This window comes from Brachypodium distachyon, chromosome 1, assembly GCF_000005505.3.
Source record: "Brachypodium distachyon strain Bd21 chromosome 1, Brachypodium_distachyon_v3.0, whole genome shotgun sequence".
In the NCBI taxonomy this organism is placed as follows: domain Eukaryota; kingdom Viridiplantae; phylum Streptophyta; class Magnoliopsida; order Poales; family Poaceae; genus Brachypodium; species Brachypodium distachyon.
Genome location: NC_016131.3, coordinates 30,317,703 through 30,337,423, shown reverse-complemented (window position 1 = coordinate 30,337,423; position 19,721 = coordinate 30,317,703). Strand labels below are relative to the sequence as shown.

The 19,721-nt window shown below is 43.1% G+C and overlaps 1 protein-coding gene across 1 annotated transcript; it reads left to right on the top strand.

Annotated features, from left to right (window-relative positions):
• Nucleotides 1–11,942: 11,942 nt before the first annotated feature.
• On the top strand, nt 11,943–13,229 carry LOC104582128. The gene is made up of 3 exons (XM_010231472.2): nt 11,943–11,983; nt 12,194–13,060; nt 13,173–13,229. Exons 2-3 carry the CDS (start codon nt 12,513–12,515, stop codon nt 13,189–13,191), a joined length of 567 nt encoding a protein of 188 aa, XP_010229774.2. The 5' UTR covers nt 11,943–11,983; nt 12,194–12,512; the 3' UTR covers nt 13,192–13,229.
• The last annotated feature ends 6,492 nt before the right edge of the window (nt 13,230–19,721 follow it).

Below are 19,721 nucleotides of genomic sequence, written 5' to 3'. Positions count from 1 at the left end.
ACAAAAACCGCAAGTTTTGTGTAGCAAGCCCACCTAGGTCTATCTTCTTCCTCGAAGAAGTTTACCTAGCCGGTGGCACCCCCCAACGCAACGCCCCAAAGGCCTCAAATCTGCTGGGAAAACTTCCGAAACTAAAAGTATCTCACAAGGCAGCCCACCTAGGCCCGGTTTTCTCATAAAACCTACCTAGCCGGTGGCTCGTCCCAAGGAGAGTTACGATCTGGGTATCGGAAGAAGAATCTCAGCGCGCCATCGATGTTGAAGTTGACCCGAAGGCATTCCCAATGCCTCCGGCTCAAGGGGGCTACTGTTGTAATATAACTAAATCCTTACATGGGCCGGGCCGCAATCCTGCGTGGCGACGACCAAGTCAACGAATTCCAAAGGCCGGTCAAATCGCCAACAAGGCATAGCCGTGCCAACTTAGCACCGGTCAAAGGAGTCAAAGGGTCAAGCCTCCCATGCCATGGTCAAAGGAGCTAGAGTAGGGGCCAAAAAAGCTTTAGGGATGAATTTACCACCTTACCCTCACCTTCCCTCTCCCTCGAGGTAGTTATGGTCTTTTGTCATGGACCCCTAGGCTATAAATACCCCCCCCCCCACCATGGGGGCATATACCATTCACTCTCCATTGGAATAAGATCAAAGGGGAGAGAGCTAGAGCAACCTATGGAGCCCGCTCTCGAGTGCTTGGGTCGAGCCTAGTCTCGACTCAACCTCGGGGACGCGACTTATGAAGCCTAGTTTAGAGGTTCCAGGCCGTCTAGTACGACCCCGACTCGAAGTAGAGGGATCGGGTTAGAGTCTCGAGGGTATCCCAACCTCGCTACTTGGGAAGACAAGTTCGGCCCAACTCCGATGCGGCCCCTAGAGATCTCTCGTCATAGGTGATTTGGGAAGACGAGTTCAGCCCAAACACTTGGCTAACGATCCCCTGGAAGTCTCTCCTAACATAGGACTAAGTCGTACCCGCAGGGTCGACAGAACCTATTAAAAAAATATCGACGTGTCAACTTGTCCCAAGTGTACGGCGACCTTCGTTATAAGGCCGGCGTACACCCCGTACATATTATTCTCGCATATGTGTGCCATCGAGCATTGGCACCCCGTACTCCTGTTGTTTTCTATAACAACAACAGTAGTCATAGAATTCTCATACTTCTTCTACTTGAATACCAAAAGAAAGATAGAAAATGAGTAAGAGAGGAGTAGAAGCATGTCCTGCATATGAGCGATAGACGCCTTTTTTCATGCAAAAAGATACTCGAATGATTAGACTTGTTTAAATTTATATCATATTGTATTGTAAATTATGTAGTCATTACGTGTTTTAGCAAGAGAATTGTATTTTTATTACGGTTTTGATATGCCCAAGTCACTTGATTATTTGTTAGAGACCAGTTGATTGCTCGGCCAGCGAGTCTGCTTTGTGCTTTAATATTCAGAAAGAAACGATGAATCGGGGAGTGGGGATGGCGCCAAGATACTAATCCGACAACTCCAGTACGTCGGCGGAGAGTCACACCCATCTATCTATTATATACTAAAAGCAATTTGAGGGGTACCGAGGAGAGGTTTCACGTTGATCCACATCATCAATATTATTTGAACCGTTAGATTCTAAGTTTTATGGTCAAGATCTAACAAGAGAAATTTGATATAGACTCAGGATAGTTGTTACGAACCGGAGGTCCTGCTATATCACAAGGGAAGTATTTTTTGTTAGCTCGGCTCCGCGTGCCTCGGTCGATCGAGAGACCGATGCGTCGGTCGGGCTAGAATCGAGCTGATGACTCCCAACCAGTCTTTGGCCTCTAAATTTCAGATCAATTACATCCGATAGATCTTATAGGGAGTTGTTATTCATGGAGTCCAATGACCATCCACTTTCTGGACGGCTAGGATCGTCCTGTTACTGCCGGCTGATTGATCGATGCCCCCAAAATGTGTGTACAACTATCATCAACCAGCTATACATGTACTGTACGTACATATACAATGGCTTGCTAGCTAGCATTAGCGTGCTGAGCTGTACTACTTAAAAGCAAAACGAAGGGTATCAATGGGAGGCTTCATGTTGATCCACGTCACTCAATTATTTTAACCGTTGACCGATGGGAGGTTTCATGTTACCGATGGGTATCCATGGATCTGAGATCTAAGAGTCAAAAAAATGTTTTTCAAACATGTGTTACGCTGACGAGCCCCACAAGATTTTCCTTAAAAGAACATGGACGCTGCTGAATCCTAAAGTCCCACACGATTTTCCTTAAAGAAAACATGAAAATTCCCTTAAAAAAGACATGTCACGTTAAACATGTCATGTTAATTAGCTATTGGTAATTAATTAAAAACATGTGACTTCCAGTCTCACACAAAACCGGACCCCATACAATTTTCCCTAAGAAAATCCGAACTCTCTTTTGAGGGAATTTATTTAAAAAACTTTCAGGGAAAAAATCCGAACTCTTGTCTTCATATGCTTTGTGCACGCACGTTCAACAACAGATCGATTAACCCTGACGTAAGTTCGTCGGCAGATATCGATTAACACGACTCTATATGCTATCCACGCATGTTCAACAACAGGTCGATTAACCACGAACGTAAATTCTCCGCAGATTAAAAGCAGTACAATTAATGCGTACCAACAGGAAACAAAACAATGATTCAAATCATATCTGAATTATTTAGACTGTTCGATCTCATATTTGATGGCTAAATAAGATTTAACTAGGTGGATATACCCGGGCCAGGGACGAAACATCAAAGTAGTTTGAGGGCCGCGGCCGTCTAACACAGTAGATGCAACACTAAGTAATAATCTCACCTTAATTCGTTGAAATCTACATATGGTGGCAAACACAACATGATGCAAGATATACTGCGTTAGACGATAAATATTCCCGACATGAAAAAATTCTTTTCATTATTTATTTTCATGGATCACGATAATATTAAGTAGTAATCTCGCCTCAATCCATCATAATCTATATTTTTGCACGAATTAGTTATCAACGGATCTTTAAAAAATTATAACTCTACACCCTCACACATGATTATAAAAGCACAATGAGAGTGGTACCGAGGGAAGCACCACGCTGATCCACATCATCTAAATTATTTAGATTGTTAGTTTGGTTGCTAAGATTTAATTAGGTGGGTATATCTCATGAGTTAGGGACGAAATATCAACGGGCATTGAGGCCCACATAGGCCATTATGAAATACTCCCTCCGTTTCTAAATACTTGTCATGGTTTTAGTGGTTCAACGGAGGGAGTATTGTTTATTGCCTAACGCAATACGATGCATTATTTAGTAATCTCATCACAATTCATCGTAATCTATTTTTTTTGCAAAGATTAGTTACTAATATGCATTTAAAGAATTATAACCTACATCCTAATTAACACGTGAGCAGCATACACTATGTTAATGATAGGTAGTAAAATGTTACGACCATGGGCAAGTCCGCCATGGGGGCACAACGGGCATGTGCCCGGGTTTCCTCGTGACACATCCAAATGGAAGTAACAGCTCTAATGACGTCATGTAACATAAATCGTGAAGCTTAATTAAGCCTGAGTGTCCAGGCTATAGCCTTAGGTTAGCTCCGCCAATAGTTACGAGATGACCACTTTTTTCATTGTTTTTTATGGATTGCGAGAATATTAAAAGTATTCTCACCTCTACTCTTTATAATTTCTACATTTATATATGTTTGCAAAAATGAGTTATTAACGGGTACTTGGAGAACTATAAATCTGCATGCTAAAATGTGACCCTAAATTAAACTATGGATACTAATTAACATCATATACGATCGACTTACCAGATATCGAATAAAAACACATAATAATCAAATATTACCACGAAGTCAAAAACAACGACTAGCTAGCTATTTAAACTTTGAGCCAAGTATTGGTAGAATAATCACATAGAAACTGAAAAATCACAAGATGATTTATTATTAAAAAATACTACCTACTAATACAGCTTGAACTTTAAACTTTTGTACATATATGAGTTATATACCATACATGATCAGTCGTCTCAGGTAGGGACCTCCATCTCACGGTTGATCTAGACATTTTCTAGATGCACAACTAAATATCATCTCAAACAATCAATTAGTTTGACACGAACATTGGTCAACCAACCCGGCTTGCAATTGTAAACTTAAAGTTGTGGGTTATGATATTTTTCATAAATCTACTTCTAGATATTGGTTAAATCTACATTTCTAGATGTACGTCTTTTTAGTTAATCTGTCTTTATAGCGACTGACTAATCTTCAAACTTTGTTTCAATGTATATGTGCACCGATGTTTGTTAATTTTGCGTTTCTAACAACTAATCATGCACATGATCCGTGACACAAGTTTTCATTTCTTAATTATATATTGTTCTATTAGCACATACAAGTGACATACAACTATAATTTATTTGGTGATTTTAAAATAATACATCGATACATATCTCTCAGAATAAAAATACTAATAAAACTAATGTTTCCCGCGCAATTGTGCGGGACACCATGCTAGTTTTATTAACATTGTCTGCAGTACTAAAGTGTTCACGTTGTACAGCTAAGTGGCAAATTTTTAGACATCAATTAGAGACGTGTAGACTTTCTTTAATCTTGATTGTTATTTCTATATGGGTGATGCAGTAAGCATTTCTTTCCGATTTGTATCTATTGGGTCCATCATCCATTGCCATGTACGAATTTTCCTGTTTTATTTTAGCCCGAGAGTGATTGACTTCAAGTGTCTGATTGTGTTCATGGTTGGTGGTCGTCGATTTGGGGAAGCTTATGGTGGATCGGCTTCCGACTGGGGTTTTCGTTCGGTGCCACTATGGGCGGCGGTTGATGGCACATGCTTGGGTTTGGTGAGGTCAGCGGATGTCTGGAAGCCGAAGGTGCTTAGTAGCCATGTCTTTTTATCCTATACACAGAACGTGTCATACTTTGACTAGATTTCCTTTTCTATTTCGGTTTTTCAAAATCGACCCCCTTTTGGCTAGATTTCCTATTGGCCTTGCGTCCTCGTCAAGTCATTTACTGAAACTCTCAAATTTTAAAGAATAAAAATGTCAAACTAATAAAATTGATAATGATAAAGTGAAAGACCGACATATATATAAATTGGAGAATATACTAACACATTCATAAAGATATAGAAAAAACAACAATTAACCAATGTGCTTTTATGCAATGTATGATCAGGGGAAGAGATGTCAAAAATCTGACCTGAAGTAGGGCTCTAAAAATAGGAGATTGTCTGGAGTATTTTTATCCTTAATAATTTTTTGTATGCATGATGCACTAAGTATTGATTTTTATCTGTTCCAATTTTTATCTTTTAGTCCCATGATACATTGGATGTATGAAAAAAAAAGTTAGTCTCCCTTATTTTGTACCGTTGTTTCTGGTGCTATTGCTGCTTTTGGCATCCTGTACCGAGACAAGTTCGACTTGTCCTGTTGTTTTTGGTGTTGTTGCTGCTTTCGGCGTCTGGTACCGAGATAAGTTCGACTTCAGGTGTCCGGTTTGTGTTCATGGTTGTGGATTTAGGTGCGCTTTTGGTAGATTGAATTCTGATTGGCATTTTCCTTGCAGGGTGCTGCTACCGGCTGGCGGATGTTGATGCAAACATGGATCAACGACGGTGCTGAAAGATCGGTATGGTCGACTAGGGGGAGGGGTGAATAGGCGACTAACAAATTTTACTTTTTCTTTTCATTTTTGTGGGATACAAGCCTCAATACATGGGTTCACTAAAACGTCAAAATGATGAACACCCCTGGTATGATGCAATAGCCGAAGCACGAGCACAAGCAATAGATAATCAATTGAAACTTGCTTGATAGCCGAAGCACAAGATAAACAATTAAGCTTTGCGAGTAAGTAAAGGGGCAAGAATGATACCACACGGGGAGACGAAGATTTCACCGGAGTTCCACCTATTGGGGTCGGTGTACATCTCCGTTTGGAGGAGTGCTCTATCACAAAAGTAGAGACGCCACAAAGGCTCACTCTATTCTCCAACTCATCACACCACAAAGGTGGGATGAGCTCTCACAACACCACAAAGGTGAGGTGAGTTCCATTAGTGGCTTCTTTGAGGGCTAACGCCGAACCCTTACAAACAAGGAGAAGGGCACAACTCCACAACTTTATTGGAGGCTCCTTCCCGAATCCTCAAGCACCTCCTCACAAGATTGGAGACCCTAAAGAGACACCTTTCGTCTAGAGATCCCAAAATCCCAAGAGTAACAAAATTCACAAAGGAAACAAGTGGAATCAACCTTTTGACTTGGTGAAACCCTAGATCTTAATCTTCTCCTCCAATCCTCAAAAGATGAATCAAAGGGGGGAATTAGGGAGGGAGATCAAGGGAAATGAAGCTCTTGTGTTCTTGGGGTGAGAGAGGGGCTGTTCTTGGCTGTGCTTAGGTCAAGAAACCCGTTGGGGACAAAGCCCCTTTAAGTGGACTCGAGATCTGACCGTTATGTGTATTTCACGCAGTGACAGGAGGAAGTTCCGGTTCACCCCGGGAAGTTCCGGTCAGCCGGATGTTCCGGCGATCAGGAGGAAGTTCCGCATATTCCATTCAGAGGTAACAGAGAGCACCCGGAGGTTCACCCGGAGGTTCACCCGGAGATTGGGTCGGAAGTTCCGGTGCCTGGAGAGCTGGGTGCACTGGAAATGTTTTTCTGAAATGTCTTTACTCCCTCTCACTTTGGGTAGGCTTTATGTGGGTGCAAATAGGGTAGATTTGTGTACGTGAAGTTGATTCACCCATTACCTTCCCATGTGGACTCCATCTTTATAGTACGGAGTTCCTACGACTCCATATAATTAATAAGCCGCTAAACACCGCTACGCTTATTTCCTTTTTGAGGGCAACGGATCATCTTGTGCCTTTTGATCTCAAATCTGAAACACTCGAGCACACGGTTAGTCCATGTGTCATGTTGTCATTAACACCAAAACACTTTGGGAGGAAAATGCCCTTTCAGGTGCATCTGTGGATGTATGGAAAACGAATGTGCTTGCTAGCCATGTTTTTTAATCCGATACACGTAGTATCTACACCACACGATGGCTTTTGTATTTCGTTTTTTCAAAATTTATCCCCGTCCAGCATCAGTTCATTTACTGAGTATGTCATATGAGTTGGATTACCTGGTTCCGGCTTTCCTTCTTCGCTCGAGTCTTAAGGTCTCAGACATATGATAAATTTGCATCATTACCTGTTGCTCCGATGGTTATCATGGCGTGTGCATACTGCTGGTCGTGGTCAGGCTTTTTAATTGATTGTCCTGAAAGCGATGTGAAATCTAGATTGGTTTCATAAATTAATTCTTCCAAAATTGTCACACTTGGATTGATTTGTTCTTATTAAGTTTTATGACAAACCTATACTCTATGTTAACTTTTGCAAAATGTGGATCCTAGAATTTCTATTGCTTTAATAGTAGATTAGTTTCATTGTTATGTGTATTAAATGCTAATTCATATATTGTGACTTAGGACAACGCTAGAGCATCTTATAAAAATAAATTGAGGGAGTACAATACAAAAGCCTTATTAGTGACATATGAAGGAAATCTAGTCATCATGTGTGCTAGAGTTTACATGGGAGATGAACTCACGCATTGTTGCGGGGAAGAACTACCTTCAATTGGCTGGCCAATTTGTTTGGTGTCATACGATTGCCATATATTGGAATTCATAAACCTGGTAAGGCTTGATATGTTTTTTTTTTTTGCTGATCGCAGGAGCCTGACAGGGCATGCCCCAAATTTCTGTGCGCTCAGTGCTTGAGTCCGGATGTTCCATATATTAGCCTGTACGTGAGTACGTCCCGTGGAGATCCTCCAACCGCAATTTGAGTCCGATTCTAACTCTACATCGGCGTTTGCAGTTTTCTTTTCGTACTTCTATATGGTTGGCGTATGCAGTGATTTATTTTTATCTAATCTGTGACACATGGTCATTAGATCCTTATAACAGATTGATTTATTCTCAGCCGTATGATAACTTCGAAAAAATATACACCAAAGAATTTCTGCTACTTTAATTAGATATTATTTTATCTAATTTGTGACACATGGTCTTTAGATCCTTATAACAGATTGATTTATTCTCAGCCTTACAATAACTTTGAAACAGTCTACACCATAGAATTTCTGCTACTTTAATTAGATATTATTTTATCTAATTTTTGACACATGGTCTTTAGATCCTTATAACAGATTGATTTATTCTCAGCCTTACAATAACTTTGAAACAATCTACACCATAGAATTTCTGCTACTTTAATTAGATATTAGATTGAATTAAGTAATACTATTTGCCGGTAAAAAATAAGATTGGTTGGACTCTCCACTTTGTGCCTTTGAAATCACATGTGATTAAATACAATAATGCTCTATAAATGCAATAATGAGAATAATACAACGGAGTACAAAGGCTTTGTATCTGTATATTTTGAGTCAATTGCATTTTCTGGTTGCATGTCTACCTTCATATACTTATATTAGTAAACATGTCTTTTGCTCGTTCTGTTTCACCGATCTTGTTCCTGCTAGACCACCCAGATCACTGATCACCTAGAGGCACCCACGTACCACTTCCTGCCTTTAAATTTTTTATGAATGGTCTGTATCTTTGTCTAATTAAATAGTTAATGCTATTTCTGTGTTATAAATTGACTACTGGAGTGAGTCTAATACTCGTTCTCTTTGTTTGATTTGTAATGTACCCACAAGGATTCAGTAATTCCCTATGAGAAGAAAGTAGTTTGCTTTGCAAATATTAATGTTGCAGGGTGAAATGCATGCAGGTCCAACATACTACAAGGAAACTAATAAACAAAAAAAAAATCCAGCCTAGGGGGGCGCTGCCCCACCCACCCCCCCATAACTACATGTAGCTCCGCCATTGTCCGGTACCATACTTCATAGGGGCATGCGTACTCGTATACATTAGCATTGGTACTCGCAAACAACATATTCAGAATGTGGCGGTTGATGCCTCAGACCACCTGGACTTCAAGGCGTGGGTGAAGGCCCGCCACCTGTTGCACTCAGGCATGACGGGTATGTGGGAATGCCTGGATTTTTGTCCTTTGGAGATTGTAGCTGGCAGCGTGGATGCAGCTGAACTGTAAGCCAAGGAGGTTAAGTATGTGCTCAAGGTGAGCCTTGATCAGAAACGGTATGATTCCTATACAGTTGGGAGTTATGAGCACGAGACCAACTAGTATGTTCCTGGTGTTGAATTCTTTCGGTATGATTATGGGTATTTGTATGCACAAAACGCTGTTTTATCCTCTGGGGTTGGGAAAAAGAGTCTGACTCAGTCGTCAGTGACTACTGGTTGAAGAGCTGGGCTGGTATTCAGGTAACCAATTCGCATTTCATGAGTAAAAAGCTATGGTTTTGTCTGTTGTATGTGTACTTATACATTTGCTGATTTTCTTAGGCGCTACCAAGAGAGGTATTTCTATCGAGGGATGGGAAGCAGCTGATCCAATGTATGCAATAAGGCCCGGGTCTACTGTGAGCTCACTGGCTTGAAGTGGTCTGTTTAGGTAGTGACACAGAACGATACTACAAACTAGCTTGTGTTGTGCATGTGTGTAGTCAAATTTGGAGGTCGCATTCGCGATCAAAAGGACCTGAATAAGGTAGACAAGATTGACCCCATGTGGCGGACCAACACACACCGGTTCTGTGCAGGAAGCTTGGCTGGCACATGATCAAAGGTGGCGTCGAGCCGTTTGGGCTATGGGTATTAGCCTCCCGTGACCTCAACGAGATGACGGCCATGCTCTTTATGGTGTTCAAGGCCAACGACACCGAACACATTGTCCCGATCATGTGCAATGACTCGACCTGGTGACATACAACCCTCTCAATATGCACACACAACACAAAAGCTGATTTAGTGTTCACCCCTTTCATGTTAAGTAGTACTCGTAGTAGAATCTTACGAATTTTTATCCCACCCTACGGGCTGATTTAGTACAAAATTGTATTAGTATTCGTTCAAAATCGTGACACTTATTTCGGATCGGAGAGTACCATTTCTCAAAGCAATAATTTGCTAAAACGATGACGGAGCATTAAAATGGCATGTCTTAGTGCACAAAGCCAAAACACATGATTAAATCAAATGCTAAAATTGGCGGGCTACATATAATAGCCCAGGGGAATTAATATACGCAAGCAAATATTTCCCACGTGAGATATGTGACTCTGTTTTTTGACAGAAAAAGTGTGACTGTATTTAAGTTCGTACACTGGACATTGTTTGATGATTCATGTAAGAACTTCCAACCAAGAATATTTTTAGAACACACCCGCTAAATAGGATGGCCAATCAACAGACGGCCTAGCTGAACTGAATACATCAACATATAGAAATACTATAGCCATCGCCGTGAGGTAAATATTTCACTAACAAAACGAACGTCTCGTATTAAGATCAGTGATGAATTGGCTTGATGCATGCTGCGCCTTCACTTCATTTGAGTCTTTCACGAGAGGCTCACACGGTGTTATGGGCCAAGGGAAGCGATCGAGAGGTTAGTTTGCGGGACAAGCTGGCCCATGCATGCGGATCAGCGGATGCGGGCCGACGGGCTAGTCTGGCCAGTTTGCAGCGCTCCCTGAAACGGTCAAAGCACTTCTCGATGAGTCAGTGAGTCACACACAGTCAAACACAGGCTTTTAAACTCTCACGGATACGGATGAGGTCTTGGGAGTTTGGCCGGAGTAATCCCCTTTCTCCGGTGCATCTACAGAGACTACATGCATGCACTCGCGTCCTGGGATCCAATTCAACGGGCGGCGCCGCGCGCATGCACTGGCAGACGCGAGCAGCCAGCTTTGACTCTTCCAGCTTCCCCGGCGAGCGTTACCCACAATTTTTCACCTATAAACAGAGCAGGGCAGCACTTGCTCTCACAGTACCACAGCCTGACACTCCAAGCAAGTTGCCTCTCCTTTAGACCGATCGAGAGACATGGACGGCAAGGGAAGCGGCGGCGGCGATGGCAAAGGCGGAGCAGGTGCCGCGAAGGTAGTCGGCGACGGAGGTGCTGCGAAGCCATCGAGCACCGGCGCTGGGGGCGACGCCACGGTGAAAGCGCCCGGAACCGGCTGTTGAAATTTTGGGTTAGGATCAAAGGCCAATCTGAAATTAATTCCTGAAAAATCTCACAAGCCTATTCATGAAGTGGGATGAGGAAGTGGAAATAGTCCCACCTTGTTAGTTTAGGAGGAGTTGGACCAATATATAAGGTATATTGGTTCTCACCTCTTGAGCAAGTAAGCAAGGAAAATCCCCACGCGCGCTCCTTCTCCGCTCGCCTCGTCACGACGCGCGCGCGCGCCGCGTTTCGTGGATCGAGTTCGCGCCGGGTCGTGCTCGGTTTTGGTTTTGGTTTCCTAAACCAAACCGAAGTCCGCCTGCGTGCCTATATAATAAGACTACCCCGGCCTCCGGACGGAACACGCCACAACCCTAGCCGTCACGCCCACGATCCAATCTCGTTGTTTGCCGCCGCCAACTGCTACTCCACCCCGTCGACTGCGTGCACAGATCGCCGAGAGAGCAGGCCTCCGGAACCCGGACCTTGTTTTTGGGGAGCGTTCTCACGCGACTGCTCGCTTCTTCACGTCTCTATTTCGTTGGCATCTTCATCATCAATGGCCGACGACCTCGGAGATCCCGCGGCTCAGACTGCCGCTCTAGGTCAGCAGCAGCAGGCTGCACAACTCCAAGCTCAGCAGCAGGCTGCCCAACTCCAAGCCCAGGCAACTGCTACTGCACAGGCGCAAGCGCACACACTGGCCGCTGCTCAGGAGGTAGTCAAGGCTGCAGCTGCTGCCGGCGTGAACATCGACGCTACCGGACTCATCACCGACCTCAACAAACAAACACAAGAAAAGAGCACAGCACCGTACGTAATCTACTCTTTCTTGTTGATTTTGATTAGTAGTTCTATTATTCATGCCGTGAAATTAGATGAGTTTTATTGCTGTGTGTTGCTATTTAATTTGTCTAGTTTGCATGATATAATGTGCTACATGTTTTACACACTGTTTTTCTGGATTAAATATTCATCGAAATTACCTAATTATTCAACAATCCAAAAACCTTTTTCGTGTAGGCAATTTTCGATGTCTCAATTTGCTGTCGCATTGAAACCACCTGTGTTTACTGGACTGCACTTTAAGAGGTGGCAGTATAAATGTCATATGTGGCTCGTGGCTATGGGCGCATGGTGGGCGGTACAACACGGGAAGACTCAAACAATTGCTTCTCAGCAGTTGTATGTTGAAGCTTGTGTTGTAATCGTCGGTGCGATCTGTAGTGTGTTGGGAGATAAGCTCGTTGATGCTTATCTGCACTATCAGGATGCCAAAGAGTTGTGAGATGCGCTCGATGCTAAGTTTGGCGCATCTGACGCTGGCAGCGAGCTGTACTTCATGGAGCAGTTCTTTGACTATAAGATGGTTGCAAACCGATCTGTAGTAGAACAAGCTCATGAGTTACTAACTATGGCTAAGGAACTTGAGCAGTTCAAGTGTCCACTACCCGACAAGATTGTTGCCGATGGTATCATCGCCAAACTTCCTCCCTCGTGGAGGAACTTTGCTACTTCACTAAAACACAAGAGACAAGAAATCTCTGTGGAGAACCTGATTGGGACTCTTGATGTTGAGGAGAAGGCGAGAGCAAAAGATGCTGGCCCCAAAGGCAACACACAAGAGGGTACTTCCACCGCCAACATGGTTCAGAGGAACAACCACAACAACAGTAACAACAAGGGAAAGGGAAAGGCATTCAATAATGCTGGTCCAAAGAACACTACCACTTTCAAGAAGAAGAAGAAAGGAGGCAACAAGGACAAGGATCCTTGCTTTGTGTGCGGAGGACTTGGCCATTGGGCGAGTAACTGCAAGGAGCGCAAAGGAGGACAGATTCGGCAAAAGTTTGCTAATTTGACCATTGGCAACAATGAAGATGCAGGCAGGTATGGTAATTTATTTACTGTATTTTCTGTATGTCAGTCCACCGATTGGTGGGTCGATACAGGCGCAACTATTCATGTATGTGCTGATATTTCCTTGTTTTCTTCATATCAGGCCATCAGCTCCTCAGTGATGATGGGGAACGGCGCCCATGCTTCTGTTCATGGTGTTGGCACGGTGGATCTGAAGTTTACTTCGGGAAAGATCGTGCAGCTGAGGAACGTGCAGCATGTGCCCTCCATTCAGAAGAATCTTGTTAGTGGATCCCTCCTTTGCAAGGACGGATTTAAGTTAGTGTTTGAGTCCAATAAAGTTATTGTGTCTAAGTATGGACAAATTATTGGTAAAGGTTATGAGTGCGGAGGTTTGTTCCGCTTATCCCTTTCGGATTTTTGTAATAAGGTCGTGAACAGCGTCAATTCTATTAATAATGAGTCTAATGTTTGGCATTCACGACTTTGTCACATTAATTTTGGTTGCATGACGCGATTAGCAAATCTGAGTTTAATCCCTAAAATCACTGTGGCTAAAAGTTCGAAGTGCCAAGCTTGTGTGCAAGCGAAGCAGCCTTGCAAGCCTCACAAGGCTGCTGAGGAGAGGAACCTAGCACCGTTAGTATTAACCAAAGGTGGAAAACGTTACTTCATGACTTTCATTGATGATGCGACTAGATTCTGTTATGTGTATTTATTAAAATCAAAGGACGAAGCATTGCATTATTTTAAGATCTATAAAGCTGAAGTCGAGAACCAACTTGAGAAGAAAATTAAACGTTTGCGGTCTGACCGCGGTGGAGAATATTTCTCTAGTGAGTTTAATTCATTTTGTAAGGAACATGGCATAGTCCATGAGAGGACACCTCCTTATTCGTCCCAGTCAAACGCGGTTGCTGAGAGGAAAAACCGCACGCTGACTTACTTGGTCAACGCCATGTTAGAAACTGCTGGTTTATCCAAGGCATGGTGGGGGGAGGCGTTATTGACTTCGTATTATGTCCTAAATCGTGTTCCCACAAAAAATAAAGAAGTCACCCATAAGAAGAGACTCACACTTTCTTACTTACGGACTTGGGCTGTTTGGCGAAAGTTAATGTGCCAATCACCAAGAAACGTAAGCTTGGACCAAAAACCATTGGTTGTGTCTTTCTTGGCTACGCACTTCGAAGTGTTGGCTATAGATTCTTGGTTGTAAATTCTGGAGTACCTGACATGAGCGTCGGTACAATTATGGAGTCCAGGGATGCTACATTTTTTGAGGACATATTTCCCATGAGAGATATGCATAGCACATCTAGAGAGGATCATGATGTACCTGCTGAACCCGTCAGTTCAGAGGAACATCAGGATCATGGTGTAGCTCCTGAACCCGCCATCCCAGTGGAAAATCTTGAACAAACACGTGATGAGATTCCTGAGGAGTATGACAATGAAGCCCCTATTAGGGGTAAGCGACAAAGGATTATTAAATCCTTTGGTGATGATTTCATTGTGTACCTTGTGGATGACACCCCTAAAACCATTAATGAGGCCTTTGCATCTCCGGATGCAGACTATTGGAAGGAAGCCATTCATAGTGAGATGGATTCTATCATGGCTAATGGTACGTGGGAGGTCGTTGACCGTCCGTACGGGTGCAAACCTGTAGGATGCAAGTGGATATTTAAGAAAAAGTTTAGGCCTGATGGTACTATTGAGAAGTACAAGGCGCGACTTGTGGCCAAGGGTTTTACACAAAAAAAAGGTGAAGATTTCTTTGACACTTACTCACTTGTAGCTCGATTGACCACAATCAGAGTATTACTATCACTGGCTGCCTCATATGGTCTGATCGTCCATCAAATGGACGTTAAGACAGCTTTCCTTAACGGAGAGTTGGACGAGGAAATTTACATGAACCAGCCAGATGGATTTGTAATAAAGGGTCATGAAGACAAAGTGTGTAAGTTATTAAAGTCTCTATATGGCCTGAAACAAGCTCCTAAGCAATGGCATGAGAAGTTTGACAAAACTTTAACATTTGCCGGCTTTGTTGTAAACGAAGCTGACAAATGTGTATACTACCGTCATGGTGGGGGGGGAGAGAGTTATACTTTGTTTATATGTCGATGACATACTAATATTTGGGACTAACCTCAAAGTGATTGAAGAGGTTAAGACTTTCTTGTCGAAGTGCTTTGACATGAAAGACCTTGGTGTAGCTGATGTTATTCTGAACATCAAGCTCGTGAGAGGCGACAATGGTGAGATCACTTTGTTGCAATCTCACTATGTGGAGAAGATCTTGAGTCGTTTCGGCTATAATGATTGTAAACCTTCTCCAACTCCTTATGATCCAAGCGTTCTGCTTCGAAAGAATCACAGAATTGGAAGAGACCAACTGAGATATTCTCAGATTATTGGTTCACTCATGTATTTGGCTAGCGCAACTAGACCTGACATCTCTTTTTCTGTGAGCAAACTGAGTAGGTTCAATAAGAATCCAGGAGATGATCATTGGAGTGCACTCGAGAGGGTCATGCGCTATCTAAAGGGCACAATGGGCTATGGTATACACTATACTGGGTACCCCAAGGTACTTGAGCGTTATAGTGATTCAAACGGGATATCTGATGTTGACGAGCTAAAGGCCACGAGTGGATATGTGTTTACACTCAGAGGGGGCGCTGTTTCATGGAAGTCTTGCAAGCAAACGATCTTAACCAGATCAACAATGGAAGCAGAACTTTCAGCATTAGATACATCCACGGTTGAAGCCGACTGGCTTCGTGAGCTCTTGATGGACTTGCCGATTGTTGAAAAACCAATACCGGCGATTCTTATGAACTGTGACAATCAAACTATGATAGTCAAAGTGAACAGTTCTAAAGATAACATGAAGTCATCAAGACACGTCAGGAGACGTCTGAAATCTGTTAGAGCAATGAGAAATTCTGAAATAATAGCATTGGGATATATCCCAACGGCTAAAAATCTGGCAGATCCATTTACAAAGGATCTATCAAGGAATGTGATAGAATCTGCATCAAGGGAGATGGAGTTGCGACCCACGTGAGTTACCATGGCGGTAAACCAACCTATGTGATCGGAGATTCCGTGAATTAGGACCTGGGAAACAAGTCATTGGATAACTGAGGAGAGTGTATATTCTTTATCCCACTTCGTTGACAATGCATTACTTTCGTGTACTGTATGGTAGGTTGTTTAACTTAATGTGTTCTAACACGTTGCATTAATTTGCAAGGGAGATACTGTCCTACAGAGTAGTCTCTTAATAACACACCTATATGAGCCTGACTGTTGGTCGCAGTCTATGAGATTTGGGTGGTCTCTAGTAAGCTCATGAAAAGGCCTGGAGAATGACTTATATGCTCCACACCGCGGGGTAGCATTCGGCAGCCCAGTACCAGACAACAATTTAGTGGAGCTCTAACACAGAAAACTGATAATTCAAGGTTTGTCCATTGTTCAGTTGTGCGTGAGTGAAGCTATTTGTTTAGGTAGATGTTCAACCTTAACCGGTCTCCACTGAAACGCTGGTATATCAAAAACAAAGTTTTGGATCAAAGGCAATTTTATGTGCTTATGAGATATTGTGGGGGATTGTTGAAATTTTGGGTTAGGTCCAAGGCCCAATCTGAAATTAATTCCTGGAAAATCTCAAAAGACCATTCATGAAGTGAGATGAGGAAGTGAAAATAGTCCCACCTTGCTAGTTTAGGGGGAGTTGGACCAATAAATAAGGTATGTTGGTTCTCACCTCTTGAGCAAGTGAGTAAGGGAAATCCCCACGCGCGCTCCTCCTCCTCCTCCTCCTCCTCCTCCTCCGCTCGCCTCGTCACGACGCGCGCGCGCGCCGCGTTTCGTGGATCGAGTTCGAGTTCGAGCCGTGCCGGGTCGACCGAAGTTGTTCGCCGCCAACTGCTACTCTACCCCGTCGACTGCGTGCAAGGATCGCTGGGAGAGCAGGCCTCCGGAACCCCGACCTTCGAGATCCTGCCCGGGAGACGGTCGATAAGGTTTTTGGGGAGCGTTCTCACGCGACTGCTCGCTTCTTCACGTCTCTGTTTCGTTGGCATCTTCATCATCAATGGCCAACTACCTCGGAGATCCCGCGGCTCAGGCTGCCGTTCTAGCTCAGCAGCAGCAGCAGGCTGCACAACTCCAAGCTCAGCAGCAGGCTGCCCAACTCCAAGCCCAGGCAACTGCTGCTGCACAGGCGCAAGCGCAGGCACTGGCCGCTGCTCAGGAGGTAGTCAAGGCTGCAGCTGCTGCCGGCATGAACATCGACGCTACCGGACTCGTCACCGACCTCAACAAACAAACACGAGAAAAGAGCACAGCACCGTACGTAATTTGCTCTTTCTTGTTGATTTTGATTAGTAGTTCTATTATTCATGTCGTGAAATTAGATGAGTTTTATTGCTGTGCGTTGCTATTTAATTTTTCTAGTTTGCATGATATAATGTGCTACATGTTTTACACACTGTTTTTCTAGATTAAATATTCATCGAAAACCTAATTATTCAACACCGGCGGCGCCAGCCACATCTCCCGCCCCGGGTTCGAGTCCTACCCGCAGGGCTACTTCCAGGACCTCCACGGCAAGGGAGGCGGCAACAAGTAAGCGGGGTAGTCGTCAGGCAGGCTGCTCATCAGTAATTTCCGCCGTGCAGCATGTTTATGCACTGGCGTCTTAATAATGTAGCGCATTGTCAAGCAGCAGCCTGCCTAATAAGTAGTCCTGGTCGATTGTTTGCTTCATTGTAATGGAAAACCGTGGATCGTGGAAATGAAGTCGTTGAATATTCGTGCTTCCATTGATCGTATGAACTAATCGTCCTGCCTGATCAATCGTGTGTTTTCCAAGGCAAAATTGTTCTGTGCACATCCATTCGCATAGATAGGTAGGGACGCGAGGTAAGGTGGCCGCCGTACCTTGGTTTTTACCAAAGAAAGAATGGAATCAGCCTGTCTGTTCCAGCGTTTGGTGAAGAAGGGAAAGAGAGACAGAGTGGGGATGGGTCCTTCTTTTTTTTGTTCTTTTGAGAAAAGATTGGGCCTTCTTTGAGCTCTTGCACAGTCTGGCTGCCAGGAACTTTTCGCTATAGAGTTTGTCTTGCCTGACAAAAATCAAGTCATCCTCCGCCTAGTTAATAATGCTGGGTGGGCCGTGGGTGGGCCGGATCCTACGGCATTTGGGCCAAAGCAAGCAACTGGCGGAGAGAAAAAACAGAGTATTTGTAGGCTAGTCTACAAATCATCACCACTAGCCTAATGCATTATGAGCAACTGACAAAGAGAAAAAAAAACATAGTATATGTATTCTACTTGAACGCCTCTCCCCTTATGAACACTTTTTTTTAATTCAGGATAGCCTAAAGGAGAATGTATTTACAACCTAAACAATTCAGTTGGTGACGGTGGTACTGACACAAAACTAGAAAAGAACAAATTTCAGAATAGACAACCTAAAGGAAAATTTATTTACATATTTTGAAATAGTGGAATGTGCGACCGCCAAATAACTACAAGGAGTGTATAGGACAAACTGAGATTTTTTTAATGCATTAAAGCTGAAAACATGAAAGAAAACATAGATATTGATGTGCAATTTTAGGCGTCAGAAGGCAAAGTAGCACACAAAAAATATGTACAATTTTAGGTTTCATAATGTCCAATTGCACAGTTTTGAAACCGAAAGTAGCACAAAAAAACGTTATCCGCAAGTTTAGGTGTCAGAGGTGCAACTATCCAATTGCACATTTCTAAATCTACACCAACCGAACATTTTAAAACCAAAAATTGCACAAGAAGTTCATGCGCAAATTTAGGTTTCGTAACCTACACGTGCCACAACTACACTTTTATAAACCCAAAGTTTGGATCAAAAAGGCATTCCGGACATGAATTACAACGTGCAATTGATGGTCGACAGCGTTGATGGAGAAATACCTGCGCCTGAACAATACCAAATTTGAACTAAAATCATGACAAAAATTTAGGAATGGAAGTTACATACTAGAGGTATAAGACGTTTTAAGAATTTACGTCTCAGGGCCTGTTCACTTGAACCCAAACCCATCGATCCAGATGGATTGGGAGAGAAATGAACGAATTCTCGTGGTGGTGGTGGTGGTGCCCGCAGCGCCCCTGCCACAGCTCACCTTCTCGATGAACTGATCCCGTCGAAAAATTGTGTTAAATTTTGTTTCTCGAAAAGAAAAGCAAAACTTTTCAGGCAGTGTGAGCAATTAAGTTCTGATGATAGAGCTCTTTTGACTGTACCTTCCACCCTGGAGGAAATTAAAGATGCTGTTTTTGGGATGAAACATAACAAGTCTGCAGGCCCTGATGGCTTCCCTGCAGAGTTCTACCAGCAGTTCTGGGAAGTTATCAAAGGTGATCTTAAAGAACTCTTTGATGCTTTTCATGCTGGAAATATGTCTGTTGAGAGGTTGAATCATGGAATCATTACTCTGATTCATAAAGTGCCTGATGCCTCTGTGATTCAGAAATTCAGGCCCATATGCTTGTTGAATGTGAGTTATAAAATACTCTCAAAAGTGCTGGCAAATAGGTTGGGGAAGATTGTTCATAAGGTCATTGCAGATACTCAAACTGCTTTTATCAAGGAGAGGTACATTATGGAAGGGATTGTTGTTCT

Excerpts from the sequence above, each read along its gene's own strand:
- LOC104582128 (XM_010231472.2), top strand. The coding sequence starts at position 12,513 with ATGGAGCAGTTCTTTGACTATAAGATGGTTGCAAACCGATCTGTAGTA.